The sequence below is a fragment of the Trifolium pratense genome, linkage group LG7, assembly GCF_020283565.1.
Source record: "Trifolium pratense cultivar HEN17-A07 linkage group LG7, ARS_RC_1.1, whole genome shotgun sequence".
Lineage (NCBI taxonomy): Eukaryota > Viridiplantae > Streptophyta > Magnoliopsida > Fabales > Fabaceae > Trifolium > Trifolium pratense.
The window spans coordinates 45,212,899-45,235,056 of record NC_060065.1 but is presented as its reverse complement, the minus strand read 5'-3'; the positions used below and the strand labels follow the sequence as shown (position 1 = coordinate 45,235,056).

General features: G+C 31.9%; 1 protein-coding gene across 1 annotated transcript; it reads right to left on the bottom strand.

Annotated features, from left to right (window-relative positions):
• Positions 1-1,510: 1,510 nt before the first annotated feature.
• LOC123899634 (probable histone H2A.3) lies at positions 1,511-2,476 on the bottom strand. Its single transcript, XM_045950810.1, has 2 exons — positions 2,190-2,476; positions 1,511-1,936 (listed from the first exon to the last, which is right to left on the bottom strand). Exons 1-2 carry the CDS (start codon positions 2,376-2,378, stop codon positions 1,724-1,726), a joined length of 402 nt encoding a protein of 133 aa, XP_045806766.1. The 5' UTR covers positions 2,379-2,476; the 3' UTR covers positions 1,511-1,723.
• Positions 2,477-22,158: the final 19,682 nt, after the last annotated feature.

The following is a 22,158-nucleotide window of genomic DNA, read 5'->3' as shown; positions in this document are numbered from 1 at the left end:
AAAAAAACATAAATGAGGGTTGTCGTGCGCATCTTTGTGTGATTACCTAGGATTTTGGGCGTCTCCTTTGGTGTTCACCAAACAACCAGACCAATAAAGGTCTTCTTGCTGCTATGTCGCAATCAGTCAAAAGATTTAAGTTGCAATTTTTTTGCGTTGACCCATAATTTCGATTATGACCACGTTGATAATGATTTCTCCATAATTGACGTATCTATTGGTCCTGATCGCAGTTTGACAACATTATTTAAACGAATAACACATGTTCATCATCGCAAAACTCAACCAGACTTTAGTCATGAGACTAATAAAATTAATTTTGTCTTATTTTATATTTTGGATAACATGTAATTTGTTGCTCATTGTTTCTCTCTTATACTCTCATTGTATTCTTACTATCTCTTCTTTCTTTCTTTTTATTGTTTTTGTCCAAAAATGACAGAAAAAAAATATTATCCCAAAAGTTATCTTATAATTGGTGGTTCATATATCTACTCTTCACAAAAAGTAATTTGGTTTATATACTTTGATTCCTTATTACTCACCCATTATGGATGTTCTTAGGGGTGTTTAGGTGTTACATTAAATGACATTGCGTGACTTATCAACATTGATAACAAGTCTTATGAAATACTCCGTATTTTGACATTTTATGCACAGAGCAATTTGTCATTAAATATGAAATTTTAAAGAACATTTTGTCTACTTAATGATAAATTGCACAACCATTTTAAATCAAGTAACACTTTGCCCAAAATTTTTAAACTTCGAGAGGGACAAGTCATAAATTTAGAGACCCACAAACATTTTGACTCTACAATTTAAATTATGGAGCATTTTGCCCAAGTATGAGTCGTAAATTAGAGGATCCACAAGCCACACCTTCTCCAAAGTGGAGAATCAACAACACCTTTTAGAGGATAAATATCATCTCCGATAAGAGCTTCATTGCCTTTTCATAGACTAGAGGCAACTAGTTTTGAGAGAATATCATTATTGCCAAACCAGATGCAACCATTACATTTGCAAGTAAAAGAGTAATTAAACAAACACAGTTTAGGTCAAAAAGATAAAGAAAGTGCCATACAATACATAATCCAAAAGATTAATCACGAAAATTTTTCAATGATAAAAATCACTGATAAGAATAAAAGTTGGTTCCAACCCAAGAGCTCAAGAAGAACTATTGCTCAACAAGAATGGATTCTCTTGTTTTCAAATCTCTGTCCTTACAATGTGTTTGTTTTGAAGATGAAGATAGTAGTAATCTCTGTACTTGTACATTATGCAAAATTTATCTCATTTATGCATCATATTAAAGCATACTTTACAATGTTGATATGTTTATTATTGTGCTTAAGGTCACACATTCATAGTTAGACAGTGAGATAAAAGAACCTATCAGAAATTTTCAACTTGTAAAATGTAATCAAAGTTGAATTATTTATACCAGCATTATAAATTCCATATCAATCTTATATGAAAACAGATTCATTCACACAATCAAGACTCATGAAGAATAAAAGGGGTCAATTTTATAAATTTTCACCAATCTCATCGAAACCAACAATATGAAAATCAATGTATTCACATAACTAACAGAATCACTAACATAGCTAAAAATCTTAATCATCAACCTCTTAAACTAAACCCGGATACAAAAAACGAAACTAAATTTGTTAACCCCATCTGCAAAATCAGTTTCATCTAAGATTTCAGTCATTCATTCATCCTCAGCAGCAGCCTTAGAGGAAGAACCAGCTTTCTTTGGAAGCAACAGGTTGTGAATATTGGGCATAACACCACCATTAGCAATGGTAACATCACCAAGAAGCTTGCTCAATTCTTCATCATTCCGTACAGCCAATTGAATATGCCTTGGCACAATTCTTGTTTTCTTGTTGTCCCTAGCAGCATTTCCAGCCAACTCCAAAACCTAATCCCAAAATCAAAATCACACAAATTCAATTCAAAACCCTAATCAACTCAAATTAAACCAAATTCAAAAATCAAATCCAAATTCAAACGAAATCACATGTCAATCAATTCGAATTGATTCAAGAACGATGTGTCTGATCTAAATTTGGGGGAAAACGAAAACTAATTGAAATTACGATTACGAAACCCTAGATCTTGATACAACATGTATATGAAATTGAAGAGAATAAGAGGAATTGAACGGAAATTACCTCAGCAGCGAGATATTCAAGAACAGCGGCGAGGTAAACAGGAGCACCGGCACCGACACGTTCGGCGTATTTTCCGGCCTTGAGGAAACGAGCGATACGGCCAACGGGGAACTGGAGACCGGCTTTGTTGCTCCTTGATGTGGCTTTCTTTGGAGCGCTGGAACCGATGTTTTTGCCTCTACCAGCCATTGTTGATGAAAATTTCGAGAGATTTGAAGGAAATTTTCAGAGATCGATTTTGGAGAGAGAAGTGATTGTTGAGGAAAGATGAAAGTATTCAAGTGATGAAAGAATTGGCGGTTGTGAGGCTTTTATATTGTGAGATGGGAATGGAATTAGCCAATGAAATTTAATGACGCGGATCGAGAGTGGTTGCCGTTAGATTGTGGAACATGGATGGTTGAGATTAGTTTGTGGTGTTTGCACGTGTTGTTCAGGGATTGACGTAACTAGCGAATTTTTATATTGAGGTTTTTTTTTGAGCTTTACTTATCTCCCAATTTTTTCAAAATAATTTAGAGAAGCGCCAAAAATAATTTTTTGAGTACTTTTATAACATTTTAATTTAATACATTACTGTATTTTTTATTAGTGATTAATATTTGTATGGATATTACTTTTTCATAATCAACCGCAACCCCATGCTCTTGCTTATAGCTTTTCCCAACCAACCTTGCTTTAAACTTTTCAATCTTTCCCTTTTCATTCAATTTTGTCTTATAAATCCACTTCACACCAATGGATTTTTGCCCTTTAGGAAGATCAATTAACTCTTAAGTCTTATTCTTTTCTATGGCTTCAATTTCTGCATCCATAGTTTTTTTCCATTTTTCTTCTTTCACCGCTTCTGCAAATAATATAGGATCTGAGCATGTAAACAAAGGAAAATGTGCAATTGTATCTTCATCGGATAATTTGCCTCCACTCTCATAATCATTCATCCAAAATGGTCTTCTCCTTGGCCGTTGCTCTTCTGAAATAGATGACTGGTCTTGATGTGGAGTTGACACACTTGTCGAAGGATTTGGCAAAATTTCTCCAAGAGACTGAGTAGGAGAATGCAATTGTGGTTCGGATTTTTGACTTTCCTCGCCAACTTCCTCAACATCCTTTAAAGTTTTGTTGTTGTTCGTTGCTGCTCCAATCCCATGTATTTTCTTCATCAAAGAGAACATCTCGACTAATGATTATTTTCTTGGTAACAGGATTATATAACTTGTACGCCTTTGACTCCTCACTAACCCCAATAAAGACACACTTTACGCTCTTATCGTCAAGCTTTGTTCTCTTTTCATTTGGAACATGTGCATATGATATACATCCAAAGATTCTTAAGTGATCAACTGATGGTCTGACTTTGCTCCAAGCTTCTTGTGGTGTTATGTTTTTCACAGCAAGGGTGGGACTTCGATTGAGTATGTGAATGCTCCAATTGACTGCTTCTGCCCAAAATGTCTTCTGCATACCCCTTTTCACTAACATGCTTCACACCATGTTCATAATCGTCTGATTCTTTCTTTAGGTTACATCATTTTGTTGCGGTGTATATGCAGCAGTAAGTTGCCTTCTTATTCCATGTGTTTCACAAAAACTTGCAAATTCATGTGAGTTAAATTCACCGTCACGATCTGTCCGAAGGGTCTGAATGTGCTTGCCAGATTCTCGTTCAACTCGAGCCTTAAAGCTTTTAAAAACAATAAAAGCTTCAGATTTCTCTTGCAAGAAATAAACCCATGTTTTTCGACTATAATCATCTATGAAGGTGATAAAGTACCTTTTGTTTCCATTAGATGTCGGATTGATTGGTCCACAAATGTCTGAGTGCACCAACTGTAGAATTTGCTAAGCTCTCCATGCTTTTCCGTACGGGAAAGAGTAACGATGTTGTTTACCAACAATACAATCTTCAACATTTCCATAGGAATATTGATATTGGGCAGTCCTTCCACCATATTATTCTCACATAGGATTTTCAAGCCTTTAAAATTTAAATGGCCATAACGAAAATGCCATAACCATGTTGGATCTTGTATTCTTGTGGAGAAACAATTATGGACATCATGCTGAATGTGCAGAGGGAACATACGATTTGCTGTCATTTCAGCTTCAGCTATTAAGCCCTTCTTTGGATGATGAATTTGACACCTACTTTGTTGAATGATGATGGTATAACCCTAAGTTGGCTCATACTAATGAGATTACTTTTCAAATTTGGGATATAAAACACACTAGAAATTGTATGCACAATGTTGTTTTTTATGTCAAATTTAATATCCCCTTTTTCCCATGACAGTCATGCAAGAGTTGTTTCCCAAGACCTTGGATCGCAGGAAATTTTCCATCAGCATACTCCAATGATCATAGTGACCATCGAAGCATGGAATAGCAGGTTGTACAAAGTTGCTATTTTCAGAAGTCATTGAAACAAAAATCTTGTTGCGGCAAGAATGAAAGCTGCTGCTTTTTCAACTCAGGCCCCAGTAGGGAGCTCTGGTACCAAATGTTACAAACTTAAGAAAAATGTTTGCTGCAAAGATGATTACTTATTCATTGATTTGAAACTAATTAAATACAAAACTAAGTAACTGAAAGACTAGAAAAATAGGGAGCACTAATCCCACATTTTACAACTAAGAAAAAGTAAAGACAACAGACTTTCCTAACATATAGGAATTTATTAAGGAAACTAACAATTAAAAACTTAACAAAAACCTCAATTTCTTCCTCTTTTTTCTATATACAAAAGTGTGGTTGTCATGCTCCATCATTCCCCATTTCTTCCTTTTTTTCTATCTATTTTAAGTTCTTAGATTTTCCTTTCTTTTGTTTCTGTGTTTTAATTTCAAAGAGTAGTTATATTTTGTTTTTGAAATGATATAACCGACATTTATGGGGAATTGAGGCGGTCATAATCCTTAAGGACACGTTTCAAGACTCATATAATATTTCACGGGTTAATATTTGACAGAACATCCGTCGTTTATGATTTTCTGACGGTCTACTTCACAACTGTCGACATCAAATTACCACAATCTTAATAATCATGATTTTTGTTGAGTTTTATTCTCGTTGTTTTTTTGTACATGTTCTCGTTAATATTTATTTGTTATTTATCTTTAATTGTGGTTTATTCATTGAGATAATTCTATGTCAAATTTAATGACAATACCAGGAATGCAATCATGAGGAATGTTAATTACTTGGAATAAAAAAGTTTATCCCACTAATTCTCATGGCAAAATGTCATTGGTAATCTGATTTTCAGTCGAAAGATATAAAAAAAACATACAAAATATTGTTCAAATTAGATATCAAATACTCGTAATCGATAATTTAATTTTGAACCTAATTTGAAGTTGATAAGTTTACTTTTAATTTAGATATTTAAGTGTTATTAATATTAATCGAAGAAAATCTATAAAAAAAAGTAATTAATATATTATTATCTTAAAATGTGAATGGTGGTGCATTAACAAATAATCTAGTGAAATCGGGATTTAGGGGTTTGGTGAAAATTATTAGGGAAACTCCCGCTTTGGATTTTATGGAAGCGTTGGTTGGTCAAACGTGATACATGAAGAGATTCAAACTCTTTTAATTGGCATCAAGTTGGTTTAGCAAGCGGGATTCAAAAAGATTATTGTTACTCAGACTCCGTTCACGTGGTTCAACTAGTGACTATGGGAACACATACATATCACCATTATGCGAAGGGAATGCTTGTACTGGTATTCTTGCAAGGGTTGAAGCCATCTGTTTAGACCCCTTGACTATAGTTAATGAGTCTCTTCCTACTATGTCTTTGACACTTCTAGCGAATGCTCAAGGAGTGTTATTTACGAGGATCTAGTTTTTATTTTTTCTTACGTAACAAAAAAATAATAATTATCTTTAAATTTCTCATTTTCATGAATTAAATATGACTAGGATCACAAACTTCAATCACAACAATATTACCAACTATATACCAACTACTATACATTGTAAGGATTGCATATTTCTCTTAATTTTCATGTATTACATACGACTCTTAGAGACATGTATGTCATGTGTGAACAAATATTATATATGATTAAAATACAAGCGATTGTAAATTTTATTCTTTTTTTTTTTTTAACGAAACTCATAGTATCTATTATCTATCAAATAACTTATTATATTTAAATAACCACGTGAAATTTTGTAATGTTCTATTATTTTCTCAAAAATTAATTAATTAGTAATATATTGTGTCCTCCTTTTCTAATTAAATGCAAAAGTGAATAAAAAATTGATATATTTGGTCAATGTTTTAAACCAAATACATATTTTTTTGTTTAACAAATTTTTACTTATAATTAGAAACAAATGATCAACGAAACAGATGAAGTACATGTATTTTTCGAAGAAAAATAAATACTCCCAGTTAAACTATTCAAAAGATATAAAAATTATGACATAAATTAATTTTTTTTATAATCAAATGGTTAAATTATCAATCAAGGTAGATAAACCCGAAAGAGAAAAAAATATTGTAGCTAGTCATCATTTTTTACATTAAAGAAAAAAAAATAGGTATGCCAATGTAGCCAATTAATCTAGCCAACCAATAAATATAAGAAGCTTTTGTCAAAAAATAAATATATAAGAAGCTAGCATGCCTTTTAATTTGATAAGATACACAATTTCATTTAATGAAATTGGCGACAAGAGTTGTGGCGAAGAGGTAGGGTTGTGTTGGTGAAAGTGAAACCAACTTCTAGAAAAGTGAAAACAAAGTGAGAGGAGAAAAAATGAAAATAAAAGAGAAAATTATTTGGAGAAGAAAAAGTGGAAATAAATGAGAGAAAATTATTTGGAGAAATAAAAATGCGCACTTTGAAATTTCTACAGTAACAATCAAAATTATTTAGGAAGCAGTTGTAAGACCATGTGTGTGGATCGAGTTATACTCGTTGAATTGTAATTTTTAATTTAATTGAACAAACAATTTTGATTTGATTATGAGATAATAATTTTATATTGTCCTCTAAACGTATTCATAAATTCAACTTTCATATCACAATTTGAACGATCAATTTAAAGCTAAAGTATTAAGCACAAACATAAAAAAATAATTCAATAAATTTCTTCAATAATCATAAATTAAATCATATAATAAACATTATCATCTAAATTTAGACTGAGAAATTAACTACTATGGATTACACAAAATCATGTGAATCGCACGTAAATTTGGTGAAATTTATTTGAATTTTAAATGAGTGTGTTTGAAATATAAATAGTTCATAGATTGGAGTGTTTGACTGCGACTACTAGCTCAATGTTAGTTAAAAATAGTCCAACGAATGATTATGTTATGGGATATACTACAACCTTTATACTTAATTATAAGGCTCTATTTGACCATTGCATGTACGTCAATGCACAATTTTGATCACTGATATTTTTAATTGTCTATTAGTAAAAATTATAAAAACTTAATATTTTGAAAATACTCATCAAAATAAATTGAACAAAATCTTATATGCTAATATTTACATTTATATATTATTAAAAAAATACGGTCAAAACAAGGTAATTAAATAATACATTTTTGTCAAACATGATCTTATAATTATGGACGGAGGTAGTAGTTTTTACGAATTGTCAATCCACGAAACAGAAGAAATATATGTCCAAGCCTAGTTTTATGTTTTTTTTTGTTATATTAAAAAAATTTGTGATAACCACTTTTGTGAGATCGTGTGTTTCGTCTTGCTTCTTTCCCGTAATAATAATATATAGCATTTCTGTTCCTTTATAGATTGTGGCCTCATATAAGGAACTGTTTTTCGTTATTCTTTCTTATGTTTGTTAGTTGTGTAAGGTCACAATTCAATGTTGTGTGTTTCAAAGCATAGAAATGTTATGGACAAACTCTCAAAGACACTCTTTTGAACACACACTCTCCTATTGGGCCACATCACTGCTTTTCTATTTTCTAATTAAATCCTTAATTTGCTAATTAACCGCTAACCGAGACTCTTGGTTCAGCAACACACGAATATTTTCAAACAGTGTCAATCACCATGTCATCTCTAACATTAAAATCCTTTATCCCATGTGATAAAAAAAACGCACACCTAACGAATGGATAAAAACGGTGTAATGACAATATTCAGTTTCAAGGTGCAGAAGCTTCATTAAAGTTGTGCGAAAGGATGAAGGCATAGTCACAAAATACCAAAATCTTCTGCTTTGTTTGGTCGGTTGAGTTGGGGTAGTTGTTGGTGAGACTAAAGAACATTTTTTTATCGTCAAACAAAAGAACCCATTTGAGAAAGCCAAAGAAGAATCTATTTGGTATAAAGACACTGAGTCTATGATGCCGCAATTATGCAGTGTGCTAGTTCAAATATTGATGAATAACTTAATCCATGATTTTGTCAAAAATCCATGATAAACGAGTGTACATGTCTTATTTAAACGTTTTTTTGATACTATGATCTGTGCTTATCTAATGTGGATATACTCCAAGACACTAGAAACGGTGAAGCATGCTAGTGCTTCTAGATTCTTGGTGCCAAAGCTGGGATGGCATGCTAGTGCTGGTGGAGAAGCACTTGCTCAAAACAAACCATTTTTTGGGTAAAAAATGTGGGTTAGGACCAAAGTTGCAGTGGTGTCCTAAACTCGGGACCAAAAACCCAAAATTAAAAATGAGCGACATAAATCCGTTTCGGGTAAAATAGATAATCAAAAGTGCGTTTAAGCCTTTACTGTATTATTTATCTTATATCTCCCATATCTCATATTTTTTACCTCTAAAATCTCATATATCTCATTATCAACTCTTCATCACTTTAAACAGGAAACTGTTAATATTGCAAAAGATTGTCAAAAAAACTCACAGATGATACTTGATTTATTTTAATCGGTTTCCTTGTATGGTTATGTGGTAACGACATTTTCAATCTATCCCACTCTGTATAGTTATGTGGTTTACGGCTTTATTACTAGTTTGCAATGTTTCATGACAAAATCATTCGCTAGAAATAGCACTGCTCTTTAAAATATCCCTAACTAGGTCTGTTGTAGCCTGATGCGGCCGACAAGCCTACTATGTTGCGGCTATTGTGGCATTAAACAATGCGGTTTTTTACTGTGATTTACAATCACACAACAATTGCAGTCTTATGTGGTTGCAACTCGGGGGCGACAGTGCACAATTTTAAACCATGATTAGGGGATATCAACATTGGATAGCCATGTTTTCACACAATGCAAGAAGAACAAACAGGACCATAATGTCAATATACAGAAATCATAGGATAAAAAACAACTTCCTTATATATAATAAGCTCAGAATTTTCAACAAAACGAAACCAGTACTTATAAAATTAAAATTCAAACATTAATATAAAATCAGCAACTACTAATACAAACATTGTTTTCCATTACCCTATAATAACTCAAAGCTTAATAAAACTAATTACTATTACCTAACGTCGTTGATTTTTTCCTTTAGAGCGTTTTCCAGAATAAAGATGCTTTGGTTTGAGATTAACTATGACTCTATCAGCTTCACCGCGACGAGCAGCTTTATTTCTTTTCTTGACAGCATTCTTTGCAAGTTTCATTGCTTTGATTTTTTGAGCAGAATCTCTTAAACCTTCACCAGGTACAACAATATGTAGTGGACGAACTGATCTTGAAGAAAAACGTGATAGTGATCTGCTTAACCGCTGTTTCTTCATCTTGTTGGTGTTGTTATCTGTTTCATCAATGTTCATCTCATTTTCCGGTGATCTTTCTCTTTTTCGACCTTGTCTTGATTGCTCTTGTGATTGTTCTGGTGTCAGTTCTGTTTTGACTATGGCATTATCATCAGCTTTGATTTGTTCATGCAGTGTTGATTCAGCTTCGACCCTTTGCTGAAGAAATGTTGTTTCCACCATTGTTGTTTCGTATCAGAATAACAAAGAAAGAAACGATTTTTTAGGGTTTTATGTAAAAGGGGGTGAATTTTTGAGGTTTGGGTCAAATTATGTACCTCACATATGGGGGCCCAAAGAGCCAAAACCGACAAGGAATAAAAAAAAAAATTTGATGTAAATGTTTTTACTTAATTTTACCAAAAAAAAATAAAATGTTATTACTTAATTGTTAGGCTACTAAGTACTAACAATGAATTTATCCTTAAGACAAAAAAAAAACAATGAGTTTATCTTAGTGCGGAACATTGTTGTCCTGTCTTAGTGCGGAGTATTGTTGTCCCGTCTTGGTGCAGTGTTCATTTTTGTTTTTATTTTATTGTATCGATGTACTATTCTTAATTTGAATGTAAGATACAATGAATTATCTAAATAGTAAGATACATAATCCCTTAAGTAATTAGACATGAGTCAATCCACGACTTAGGACATGGAAAAAATTGAAAAGAATTCTCTTTATCAGGTCCACAAATTCTTTGACGGATATTAAAAATAATTCCAAGTAATTTCTATCAGCAAGAATGGTATTTTATACGTCATTTCTCGACTTTTCTTTCTTTGCTATAAAGGGGTTAAGTCTAACATTCTCGTGGAAATACAACGATCAACTATGATTTTCCCCCATCACCTACATTTATTTGTGGGCAAATCACTATTTTGATCCCTGAATATATAACTCGCTGTCATATTCGTCCCTGAATGTATCAAAATTTCAAATATATCCCCAATAGCTCATTTGATACTAATATTATAGACTAAACTGACCAACAAAAAACATATTTGAGTAATAAATTGACTACTTAAATTGTACCAAAAAAAATAAAAAATTGACTACTTAAAAATATATTCAAGGACTAAAATGGCTAATAAACGAGGCATTTTGAGGATTTCTTTGCATTTTTGATAAATTCAGGGACTAATGTAACACCGAATTACACATTCAAGAACTAAAATGGTGTTTTGCCCATTTATTTGTATATTATATATACTTTTTAAAATTTTCTAAATTAAACAAAATGGGTGAGACATTTTTTAGTGTGTACGAGGTGCTTCAATCAAGGAGGACGACAACTTTTTCAGGAAGTTGTCTGGTGTGCGAGGCGCTCTTATGCGAATCTTGTATATAAGTTGGTTTTTTATAATAGATTTTTTAGAACAATCTTGTGAAATCTAAAGAGGGAATTCTTATGAAAACTTGGGGATTAAGGGGCAGTGCCTTTTGGTTGAAATTTTAGGGTTGAAATTTACATTGCAAACATTTTGGGTAATTTGGAATCATTGGAGGAATGATCTAAGCTTTTTCTAGTAAGATAGTGAGAGGCTGAGAAACTAGGGATTACTTTTGGTAAAAAATTAGGAATAATTTCTTGGCCATTTAACTCTCTTCGAAGAGGAAAAGTTAGAAAATAAGGTTGACTTTTGTCGAGCTTATGAAGCTATCTTCTTGTAACCCTTTTAAGTTGTAAAGGATCATTGATAATGGATTAGAGAAATGATTTCTCTTATAGACGTAAGTCAGTTTCAATCGAACTTCTCTTTATATCTTTGTACTTTGAATTAACCGTGTGATTTTCCTTTACAAATATGATCTAAATTTATTTACTTGAACTATTTAATTTATTTGTCATTGTTATTAGCTTCACTATTTATTCTTGTGGGTGTTGTACCAGTGTTCAAAAACTATTTAGTGTTTGTAGATCATACCAAAATTTATTGAAAACAAAACATAGAATAAGATGAAAATCAATATATTTATTTTCCACTTATACCAACAATTTAATTATCCATCGCAACAACACATCCCATTAGTTGGATTACAACTGCCACCTTTAGGAAACTTCTGACTTAAACATAAATCATTACATTGTTGATTGTTATCTGGACATGGTGATCTGCTAATGCAATACTTCCAAGTACGTGGTGGATCACTTGCTCCTCCTACAATCAATTTAATATTGTCACAAACTATATATCAACAACAAACATCAAATTTTCATAAATACTTCTTAAAAATTTTAAAATTAGTATACATTATCACAAACAACGAAGAAGAAAGAATAAGTAAATTTATTACCTAGAGTTAAAACAGAAGCAATGCATAGAATTGCAATGAAAAAATAAACGCGGTTGATGATGGATGCCATGTTCTCTTGAAAGATGAATCAAACATTGCCTACAAGAAGCTATTTATTGAGTTTTCTAGAGAAATTACCATAATTATTTTTTATTGTAATAAATGTTTTTTGAACCAAATAAATTAAAAATAGTGGATATGTTAAAACTTTTACTTGCTTAGCTAAAAGAAAAAAGGTATGAAAATCGTGAAATTAAAATATAAAAGGAAAAGTATAAAAATGGTTAAATTAAAATATAAAAGGATATGTCAAAAAGGAAAATATATTTTTTAAAAAAGAAAGATATTTAACCCTTTTTAAAAATCATGATTGTAGTTACCAAATATATAAATAGCGTCTTTTTTTGGTGAGAATATATAAATAGTGTCTAATTATTTATGAAGCACAAACTCCGACACGGACACAGCGACACGACACGAACACTGCGACACCGTTAATGTAAAAAATATAGGACACCGACACCGCTACATATTTATGGAAGATATAAATTGAGAATCAAAATATATAGATGTAAATCTAAGTTGAGCAAATTATTTCTTAAAAAAGTTTTAAAACAAAATATTATAGTATTTTATCTTTATTTATCTATCTACTATCGGGAAAAACTAAAAAAATTGTAATCAAAATGTAATGTTTTCAATCATTCATTGATCAATATTGTTATTTCAACACATCTTGAACTCTTGTAAATATGTTTGATGTGTGCCTAAGGAGAGTATAAGCAAAGAAAAACCAATTTTTTGAGGGACACTTGTCCGATACTTGTCGTACGAGTGTCTTACAAGTGTCGGACACTGATCAAAGGAGTGTCAAAGTAAGGAAAAAATTGAGTTTTTTTGGACACCGATCTGAGCTATCCGACACGTGTCGCACGAGTATCACACGAGTATCGGACACCGACACGTGTCGGACACCGCGACACGACTAATCTTAGAGGTATTCATGCTTCATAAATTTTGACTAAATAGTAGTTACCAAATACTACCTCCGTCCCTAATTATAAGATAATGTTTGACAAAAATGTACTATTCATTTATCTTGTTTTGATCATATTTTTTTAATAATATATAAATGTAAATATTAGCATATAAAATCCTGTTCAATTTGTTTTGATGAGGATTTTCAAAATATTAAATTTTTTTAATTTTTACTAATAGACAATTAAAAATATTAGTGATCAAAATTGTGCATTGGCGTACGTATAATGGTCAAACTGAATCTTATAATTAGAGACGAAGGTAGTATATTGTACCAATTCTGTCAAAAGAAAAACAATTGTACCAAAAAAAAAAGTAGTTACCAAATATATAAAGAGTCTGTTTTTTTGTTTTGTTTTGTTTGACCAAATATGTAGAGTGTGTTAAAAAGAAAGATTTTTATCAATTTTCAAAAGAAAAATCAGCTACTCACTATGTTTATTTTAGTGGTGAGCGATTTGGATAATGTTACATATTTTAGGTTAAATTTTTAGTTACATAAAGGTAGGTAGCTCAGTTAGTAGCCACCAAACAACGTTTAGTAGCTTCAATTAGTAGAATACTTCCCTAAAGGTAGTACAATTAGTAGCTTCAACCTAGGGGTGGCAAAGCGGGCAAGCCCGCCCAGTTTAGGCTCGGCTCGCTTAAGCCCGCCTAAAAGCGGGACGAGACGAGTCAAACCAATTTAGGTGGCCAAGTCTAAAATCACAGTCCGTCCCATTTAATGGCGTACAAACGAGTTGGCGGGCTGACCCGTCAAACAAAAAGTTTTTTTTTTGTTTTTTTATTTTGACATTTGTGTTGTTACAAACAAATTTTTGAGAAAAACTCGCTTATGAGACAAAATCATCAAGGAAGTATACTGTCCATTAATTATATACTTATATACACGTATGTAGTCACCCTAGGGTACAAGAAAAGTTGCACATACCCACGGCTTTTTTACCCAGGGCTTTTTTCCGTGGGTAATACCCACGGCTTGGCCATGGATAAGGTAAAAATAAGAAAACTATTCTTTCCCTCTCACTTTTTTACACGAAAATGTTGCTCCCACCCAAAATAAGGTTGACGCGAAGTAGTTGGCTATGTGTTTAATGAATCGGGAAAAAATGTGAATCACACCATATGTGATGTTTGTATTGGTATTCACGTGGTTCAACTAGTGACTATGGGAACACATACATATCACCATTATTCGAAGGGAATGTTTGTATTGGTATTCTTGCAAGGGTTGAAGCCATCTGTTTAGACCCCTTGACTATAGTTAATGAGTCTCTTCCTACTATGTCTTTGGCACTTCTAGCGAATGCTCAAGGAGTGTTATTTATGAGGATCTAGTTTTTATTTTTTCTTACGTAACAAAAAAATAATTATTATCTTTAAATTTCTCATTTTCATGAATTAAATATGACTAGGATCACAAACTTCAATCACAACAATATTACCAACTATATACCAACTACTATACATTGTAAGGATTGCATATTTCCCTTAATTTTCATGTATTACATACGACTCTTAGAGACATGTATGTCATGTGTGAATAAATATTATATATGATTAAAATACAAGCGATTGTAAATTTTATTCTTTTTTTTTTAACGAAACTCATAGTATCTATTATCTATCAAATAACTTATTATATTTAAAGGGTCATGCCAACTTTTTGTACTTTTGAGGCATTGAATGTACGCATTTCGAGACAAAAATTTCTATTTTAACATGCTTAACCAATGCCCCGGGGGCACTGTTTAGCATTTTCCATATTTAAATAACCACGTGAAATTTTGTAATGTTCTATTATTTTCTCAAAAATTAATTAATTAGTAATATATTGTGTCCTCCTTTTCTAATTAAATGCAAAAGTGAATAAAACATTGATATATTTGGTCAATATTTTAAACCAAATACATATTTTTTTGTTTAACAAATTTTTACTTATAATTAGAAACAAATGATCAACGAAACAGATGAAGTACATGTATTTTTCGAAGAAAAATAAATACTCCCAATTAAACTATTCAAAAGATATAAAAATTATGACATAAATTAATTTTTTTTATAATCAAATGGTTAAATTATCAATCAAGGTAGATAAACCCGAAAGAGAAAAAAATATTGTAGCTAGTCATCATTTTTTACATTAAAGAAAAAAAAATAGGTTTGCCAATGTAGCCAATTAATCTAGCCAACCAATAAATATAAGAAGCTTTTGTCAAAAAATAAATATAAGAAGCTAGCATGCCTTTTAATTTGATAAGATACACAATTTCATTAAATGAAATTGGCGACAAGAGTTGTGGCGAAGAGGTAGGGTTGTGTTGGTGAAAGTGAAACCAACTTCTAGAAAAGTGAAAACAAAGTGAGAGGAGAAAAAATGAAAATAAAAGAGAAAATTATTTGGAGAAGAAAAAGTGGAAATAAATGAGAGAAAATTATTTGGAGAAATAAAAATGCGCACTTTGAAATTTCTACGGTAACAATCAAAATAATTTAGGAAGCAGTTGTAAGACCATGTGTGTGGATCGAGTTATACTCGTTGAATTGTAATTTTTAATTTAATTGAACAAACAATTTTGATTTGATTATGAAATAATAATTTTATATTGTCCTCTAAACGTATTCATAAATTCAACTTTCATATCACAATCTAAGTATTAAGCACAAACATAAAAAAATAATTCAATAAATTTCTTCAATAATCATAAATTAAATCATATAATAAACATTATCATCTAAATTTAGACTGAGAAATTAACTACTATGGATTACACAAAATCATGTGAATCGCACGTAAATTTGGTGAAATTTATTTGAATTTTAAATGAGTGTGTTTGAAATATAAATAATTCATAGATTGGAGTGTTTGACTGTGACTACTAGCTCAATGTTAGTTAAAAATAGTCCAACGAATGATTATGTTATGGGATATACTACAACCTTCATACTTAATTATAAGGCTCTGTTTGACCATTACATGTACGTCAATACACAATTTTGATCACTGATATTTTTAATTGTCTATTAGTAAAAATTATAAAAACTTAATATTTTGAAATTACTCATCAAAATAAATTGAACAAAATCTTATATGCTAATATTTACATTTATATATTATTAAAAAAATACGGTCAAAACAAGGTAATTAAATAATACATTTTTGTCAAACATGATCTTATAATTATGGACGGAGGTAGTAGTTTTTACGAATTGTCAATCCACGAAACAGAAGAAATATATGTCCAAGCCTAGTTTTATGTTTTTTTTTGTTATATTAAAAAAATTTGTGATAACCACTTTTGTGAGATCGTGTGTTTCGTCTTGCTTCTTTCCCGTAATAATAATATATAGCATTTCTGTTCCTTTATAGATTGTGGCCTCATATAAGGAACTGTTTTTCGTTATTCTTTCTTATGTTTGTTAGTTGTGTAAGGTCACAATTCAATGTTGTGTGTTTCAAAGCATAGAAATGTTATGGACAAACTCTCAAAGACACTCTTTTGAACACACACTCTCCTATTGGGCCACATCACTGCTTTTCTATTTTCTAATTAAATCCTTAATTTGCTAATTAACCGCTAACCGAGACTCTTGGTTCAGCAACACACGAATATTTTCAAACAGTGTCAATCACCATGTCATCTCTAACATTAAAATCCTTTATCCCATGTGATAAAAAAAACGCACACCTAACGAATGGATAAAAACGGTGTAATGACAATATTCAGTTTCAAGGTGCAGAAGCTTCATTAAAGTTGTGCGAAAGGATGAAGGCATAGTCACAAAATACCAAAATCTTCTGCTTTGTTTGGTCGGTTGAGTTGGGGTAGTTGTTGGTGAGACTAAAGAACATTTTTTTTATCGTCAAACAAAAGAACCCATTTGTTCAGATCTAGTGTTGCGTTTGAGAAAGCCAAAGAAGAATCTATTTGGTATAAAGACACTATGAGTCTATGATGCCGCAATTATGCAGTGTGCTAGTTCAAATATTGATGAATAACTTAATCCATGATTTTGTCAAAAATCCATGATAAACGAGTGTACATGTCTTATTTAAACGTTTTTTTGATACTATGATCTGTGCTTATCTAATGTGGATATACTCCAAGACACTAGAAACGGTGAAGCATGCTAGTGCTTCTAGATTCTTGGTGCCAAAGCTGGGATGGCATATGGATTGCGTTTCAACGTTTTGCCATTCTTAAACTCGAAGTAGGCATCTCAGATATGCATGATAAAGCTCCGTTGTTGGGTTGTATTGACTTTCCAACACATGGATTTAATTAAGGAAATTGCTCAAGTAACATATTTCCAACAAATACTTATCCTATCAGTTCAGTGGCATCCTTGGTGGCTCAGAGAATTCATCTCAAATGTATCAATGCCATTGCTATTGTGGAGTCACACAAATTTGAATGTAATACTTATCTTAGTTTATTTGAGACACAAATTTCTATTGCTTTGTACTGGTTGGCAATTAACTATAGCATGACTTTTGTAAATATAGTTTTTCTTAATAACAAAAGCAAAGAAGTTATTTGATTAGTATATACTTGGGATTCTCAAGCACAAGTGTGGAAAGAGATCAAAACAACAGATTAAAAAGCATCAAAGTTTTCACCAATTACACTAAACTAAGACTCAACACAAAGTCACCTAACACAAGCACATCAGAATAAACTAAACCAGAATTTGGAACAACTGATATTTTTTCAATACTTTTTTTGCAGCATCCTGTGCTACAATACATGCAGTAGCACCATATCAGCGCACATTGCAGCAACCATAAAATATAAAATTGCGACAATGTGACCTGCCTTTCAAAAGAATCATGCTTGAATCCAAACCTCCCTTAGAGTATTATATTTAGTATAAATATATCTCCAAATAGATTGCTTATAGTATATTATATTTAGGATAATATATCGAAACCCTTAGAAAAGTGGAACCGTAAACTAATCACATTATCCAGAGTTGGAAACCTTTTTCATTACATTTCTGTTAATGACATCAACTTCTCACTTTTGCTTTTCAACTTTAGAAGTTGGTTTTAAGTGAAAGACCTCATCAACCAGTAAAACATTCCAACAACAATACATCAAAAACCAAAACGTACCCACAGGCCGCAATTAGTTTAACATGTAAAAGGCAAAAACCTTATATCTGCTATCACTAAACTAAAGATAATAATAACTATCTAGTGGTGTTGGCTTGGGTCCTTGGAGTATGCTCCTCTCAAGGTCTCAGGTTTGATTCCCCCTGGTGCCAATTTCGGTGGGCTAAGTCCATACAGAGCAACAAAAAACAAAAACTCTGGCTTTAAATGGGCCCCCCGCAAGTGGGCGGTGGGATTGGTCCCCTTGGATTAGTCGGTCCTAGGGCTGGATACCAAGTTTTCAAAAAAAAAAAAAAGATAATAATAACTGTGAAAACAATAGTTGGCCTACGATACCTACTCTGGCTCTGAAAACAAATTGGGTAGCAGTTATTGGAGGCTCCCCACGGTGAAGGAATCAAGGTCGGTCAAAATCGGATTCAGATAGGGTGAAAGACCATCACTTGGCAGTGGAGAAGCACTTGCTCAAAACAAACCATTTTTTGGGTAAAAAATGTGGGTTAGGACCAAAGTTGCAGTGGTGTCCTAAACTCGGGACCAAAAACCCAAAATTAAAAATGAGCGACATAAATCCGTTTCGGGTAAAATAGATAATCAAAAGTGCGTTTAAGCCTTTACTGTATTATTTATCTTATATCTCCCATATCTCATATTTTTTACCTCTAAAATCTCATATATCTCATTATCAACTCTTCATCACTTTAAACAGGAAACTGTTAATATTGCAAAAGATTGTCAAAAAAACTCACAGATGATACTTGATTTATTTTAATCGGTTTCCTTGTATGGTTATGTGGTAACGACATTTTCAATCTATCCCACTCTGTATAGTTATGTGGTTTACGGCTTTATTACTAGTTTGCAATGTTTCATGACAAAATCATTCGCTAGAAATAGCACTGCTCTTTAAAATATCCCTAACTAGGTCTGTTGTAGCCTGATGCGGCCGACAAGCCTACTATGTTGCGGCTATTGTGGCATTAAACAATGCGGTTTTTTACTGTGATTTACAATCACACAACAATTGCAGTCTTATGTGGTTGCAACTCGGGGGCGACAGTGCACAATTTTAAACCATGATTAGGGGATATCAACATTGGATAGCCATGTTTTCACACAATGCAAGAAGAACAAACAGGACCATAATGTCAATATACAGAAATCATAGGATAAAAAACAACTTCCTTATATATAATAAGCTCAGAATTTTCAACAAAACGAAACCAGTACTTATAAAATTAAAATTCAAACATTAATATAAAATCAGCAACTACTAATACAAACATTGTTTTCCATTACCCTATAATAACTCAAAGCTTAATAAAACTAATTACTATTACCTAACGTCGTTGATTTTTTCCTTTAGAGCGTTTTCCAGAATAAAGATGCTTTGGTTTGAGATTAACTATGACTCTATCAGCTTCACCGCGACGAGCAGCTTTATTTCTTTTCTTGACAGCATTCTTTGCAAGTTTCATTGCTTTGATTTTTTGAGCAGAATCTCTTAAACCTTCACCAGGTACAACAATATGTAGTGGACGAACTGATCTTGAAGAAAAACGTGATAGTGATCTGCTTAACCGCTGTTTCTTCATCTTGTTGGTGTTGTTATCTGTTTCATCAATGTTCATCTCATTTTCCGGTGATCTTTCTCTTTTTCGACCTTGTCTTGATTGCTCTTGTGATTGTTCTGGTGTCAGTTCTGTTTTGACTATGGCATTATCATCAGCTTTGATTTGTTCATGCAGTGTTGATTCAGCTTCGACCCTTTGCTGAAGAAATGTTGTTTCCACCATTGTTGTTTCGTATCAGAATAACAAAGAAAGAAACGATTTTTTAGGGTTTTATGTAAAAGGGGGTGAATTTTTGAGGTTTGGGTCAAATTATGTACCTCACATATGGGGGCCCAAAGAGCCAAAACCGACAAGGAATAAAAAAAAAAATTTGATGTAAATGTTTTTACTTAATTTTACCAAAAAAAAATAAAATGTTATTACTTAATTGTTAGGCTACTAAGTACTAACAATGAATTTATCCTTAAGACAAAAAAAAAACAATGAGTTTATCTTAGTGCGGAACATTGTTGTCCTGTCTTAGTGCGGAGTATTGTTGTCCCGTCTTGGTGCAGTGTTCATTTTTGTTTTTATTTTATTGTATCGATGTACTATTCTTAATTTGAATGTAAGATACAATGAATTATCTAAATAGTAAGATACATAATCCCTTAAGTAATTAGACATGAGTCAATCCACGACTTAGGACATGGAAAAAATTGAAAAGAATTCTCTTTATCAGGTCCACAAATTCTTTGACGGATATTAAAAATAATTCCAAGTAATTTCTATCAGCAAGAATGGTATTTTATACGTCATTTCTCGACTTTTCTTTCTTTGCTATAAAGGGGTTAAGTCTAACATTCTCGTGGAAATACAACGATCAACTATGATTTTCCCCCATCACCTACATTTATTTGTGGGCAAATCACTATTTTGATCCCTGAATATATAACTCGCTGTCATATTCGTCCCTGAATGTATCAAAATTTCAAATATATCCCCAATAGCTCATTTGATACTAATATTATAGACTAAACTGACCAACAAAAAACATATTTGAGTAATAAATTGACTACTTAAATTGTACCAAAAAAAATAAAAAATTGACTACTTAAAAATATATTCAAGGACTAAAATGGCTAATAAACGAGGCATTTTGAGGATTTCTTTGCATTTTTGATAAATTCAGGGACTAATGTAACACCGAATTACACATTCAAGAACTAAAATGGTGTTTTGCCCATTTATTTGTATATTATATATACTTTTTAAAATTTTCTAAATTAAACAAAATGGGTGAGACATTTTTTAGTGTGTACGAGGTGCTTCAATCAAGGAGGACGACAACTTTTTCAGGAAGTTGTCTGGTGTGCGAGGCGCTCTTATGCGAATCTTGTATATAAGTTGGTTTTTTATAATAGATTTTTTAGAACAATCTTGTGAAATCTAAAGAGGGAATTCTTATGAAAACTTGGGGATTAAGGGGCAGTGCCTTTTGGTTGAAATTTTAGGGTTGAAATTTACATTGCAAACATTTTGGGTAATTTGGAATCATTGGAGGAATGATCTAAGCTTTTTCTAGTAAGATAGTGAGAGGCTGAGAAACTAGGGATTACTTTTGGTAAAAAATTAGGAATAATTTCTTGGCCATTTAACTCTCTTCGAAGAGGAAAAGTTAGAAAATAAGGTTGACTTTTGTCGAGCTTATGAAGCTATCTTCTTGTAACCCTTTTAAGTTGTAAAGGATCATTGATAATGGATTAGAGAAATGATTTCTCTTATAGACGTAAGTCAGTTTCAATCGAACTTCTCTTTATATCTTTGTACTTTGAATTAACCGTGTGATTTTCCTTTACAAATATGATCTAAATTTATTTACTTGAACTATTTAATTTATTTGTCATTGTTATTAGCTTCACTATTTATTCTTGTGGGTGTTGTACCAGTGTTCAAAAACTATTTAGTGTTTGTAGATCATACCAAAATTTATTGAAAACAAAACATAGAATAAGATGAAAATCAATATATTTATTTTCCACTTATACCAACAATTTAATTATCCATCGCAACAACACATCCCATTAGTTGGATTACAACTGCCACCTTTAGGAAACTTCTGACTTAAACATAAATCATTACATTGTTGATTGTTATCTGGACATGGTGATCTGCTAATGCAATACTTCCAAGTACGTGGTGGATCACTTGCTCCTCCTACAATCAATTTAAT

Bases quoted from the DNA above. Each gene is read 5' to 3' on its own strand.
- LOC123899634 (XM_045950810.1), bottom strand. From the start codon at position 2,378: ATGGCTGGTAGAGGCAAAAACATCGGTTCCAGCGCTCCAAAGAAAGCC. The intron at 1,937-2,189 runs GTAATTTCCGTT...TTTTGGGATTAG, and splicing joins TTGAATATCTCGCTGCTGAG to GTTTTGGAGTTGGCTGGAAA.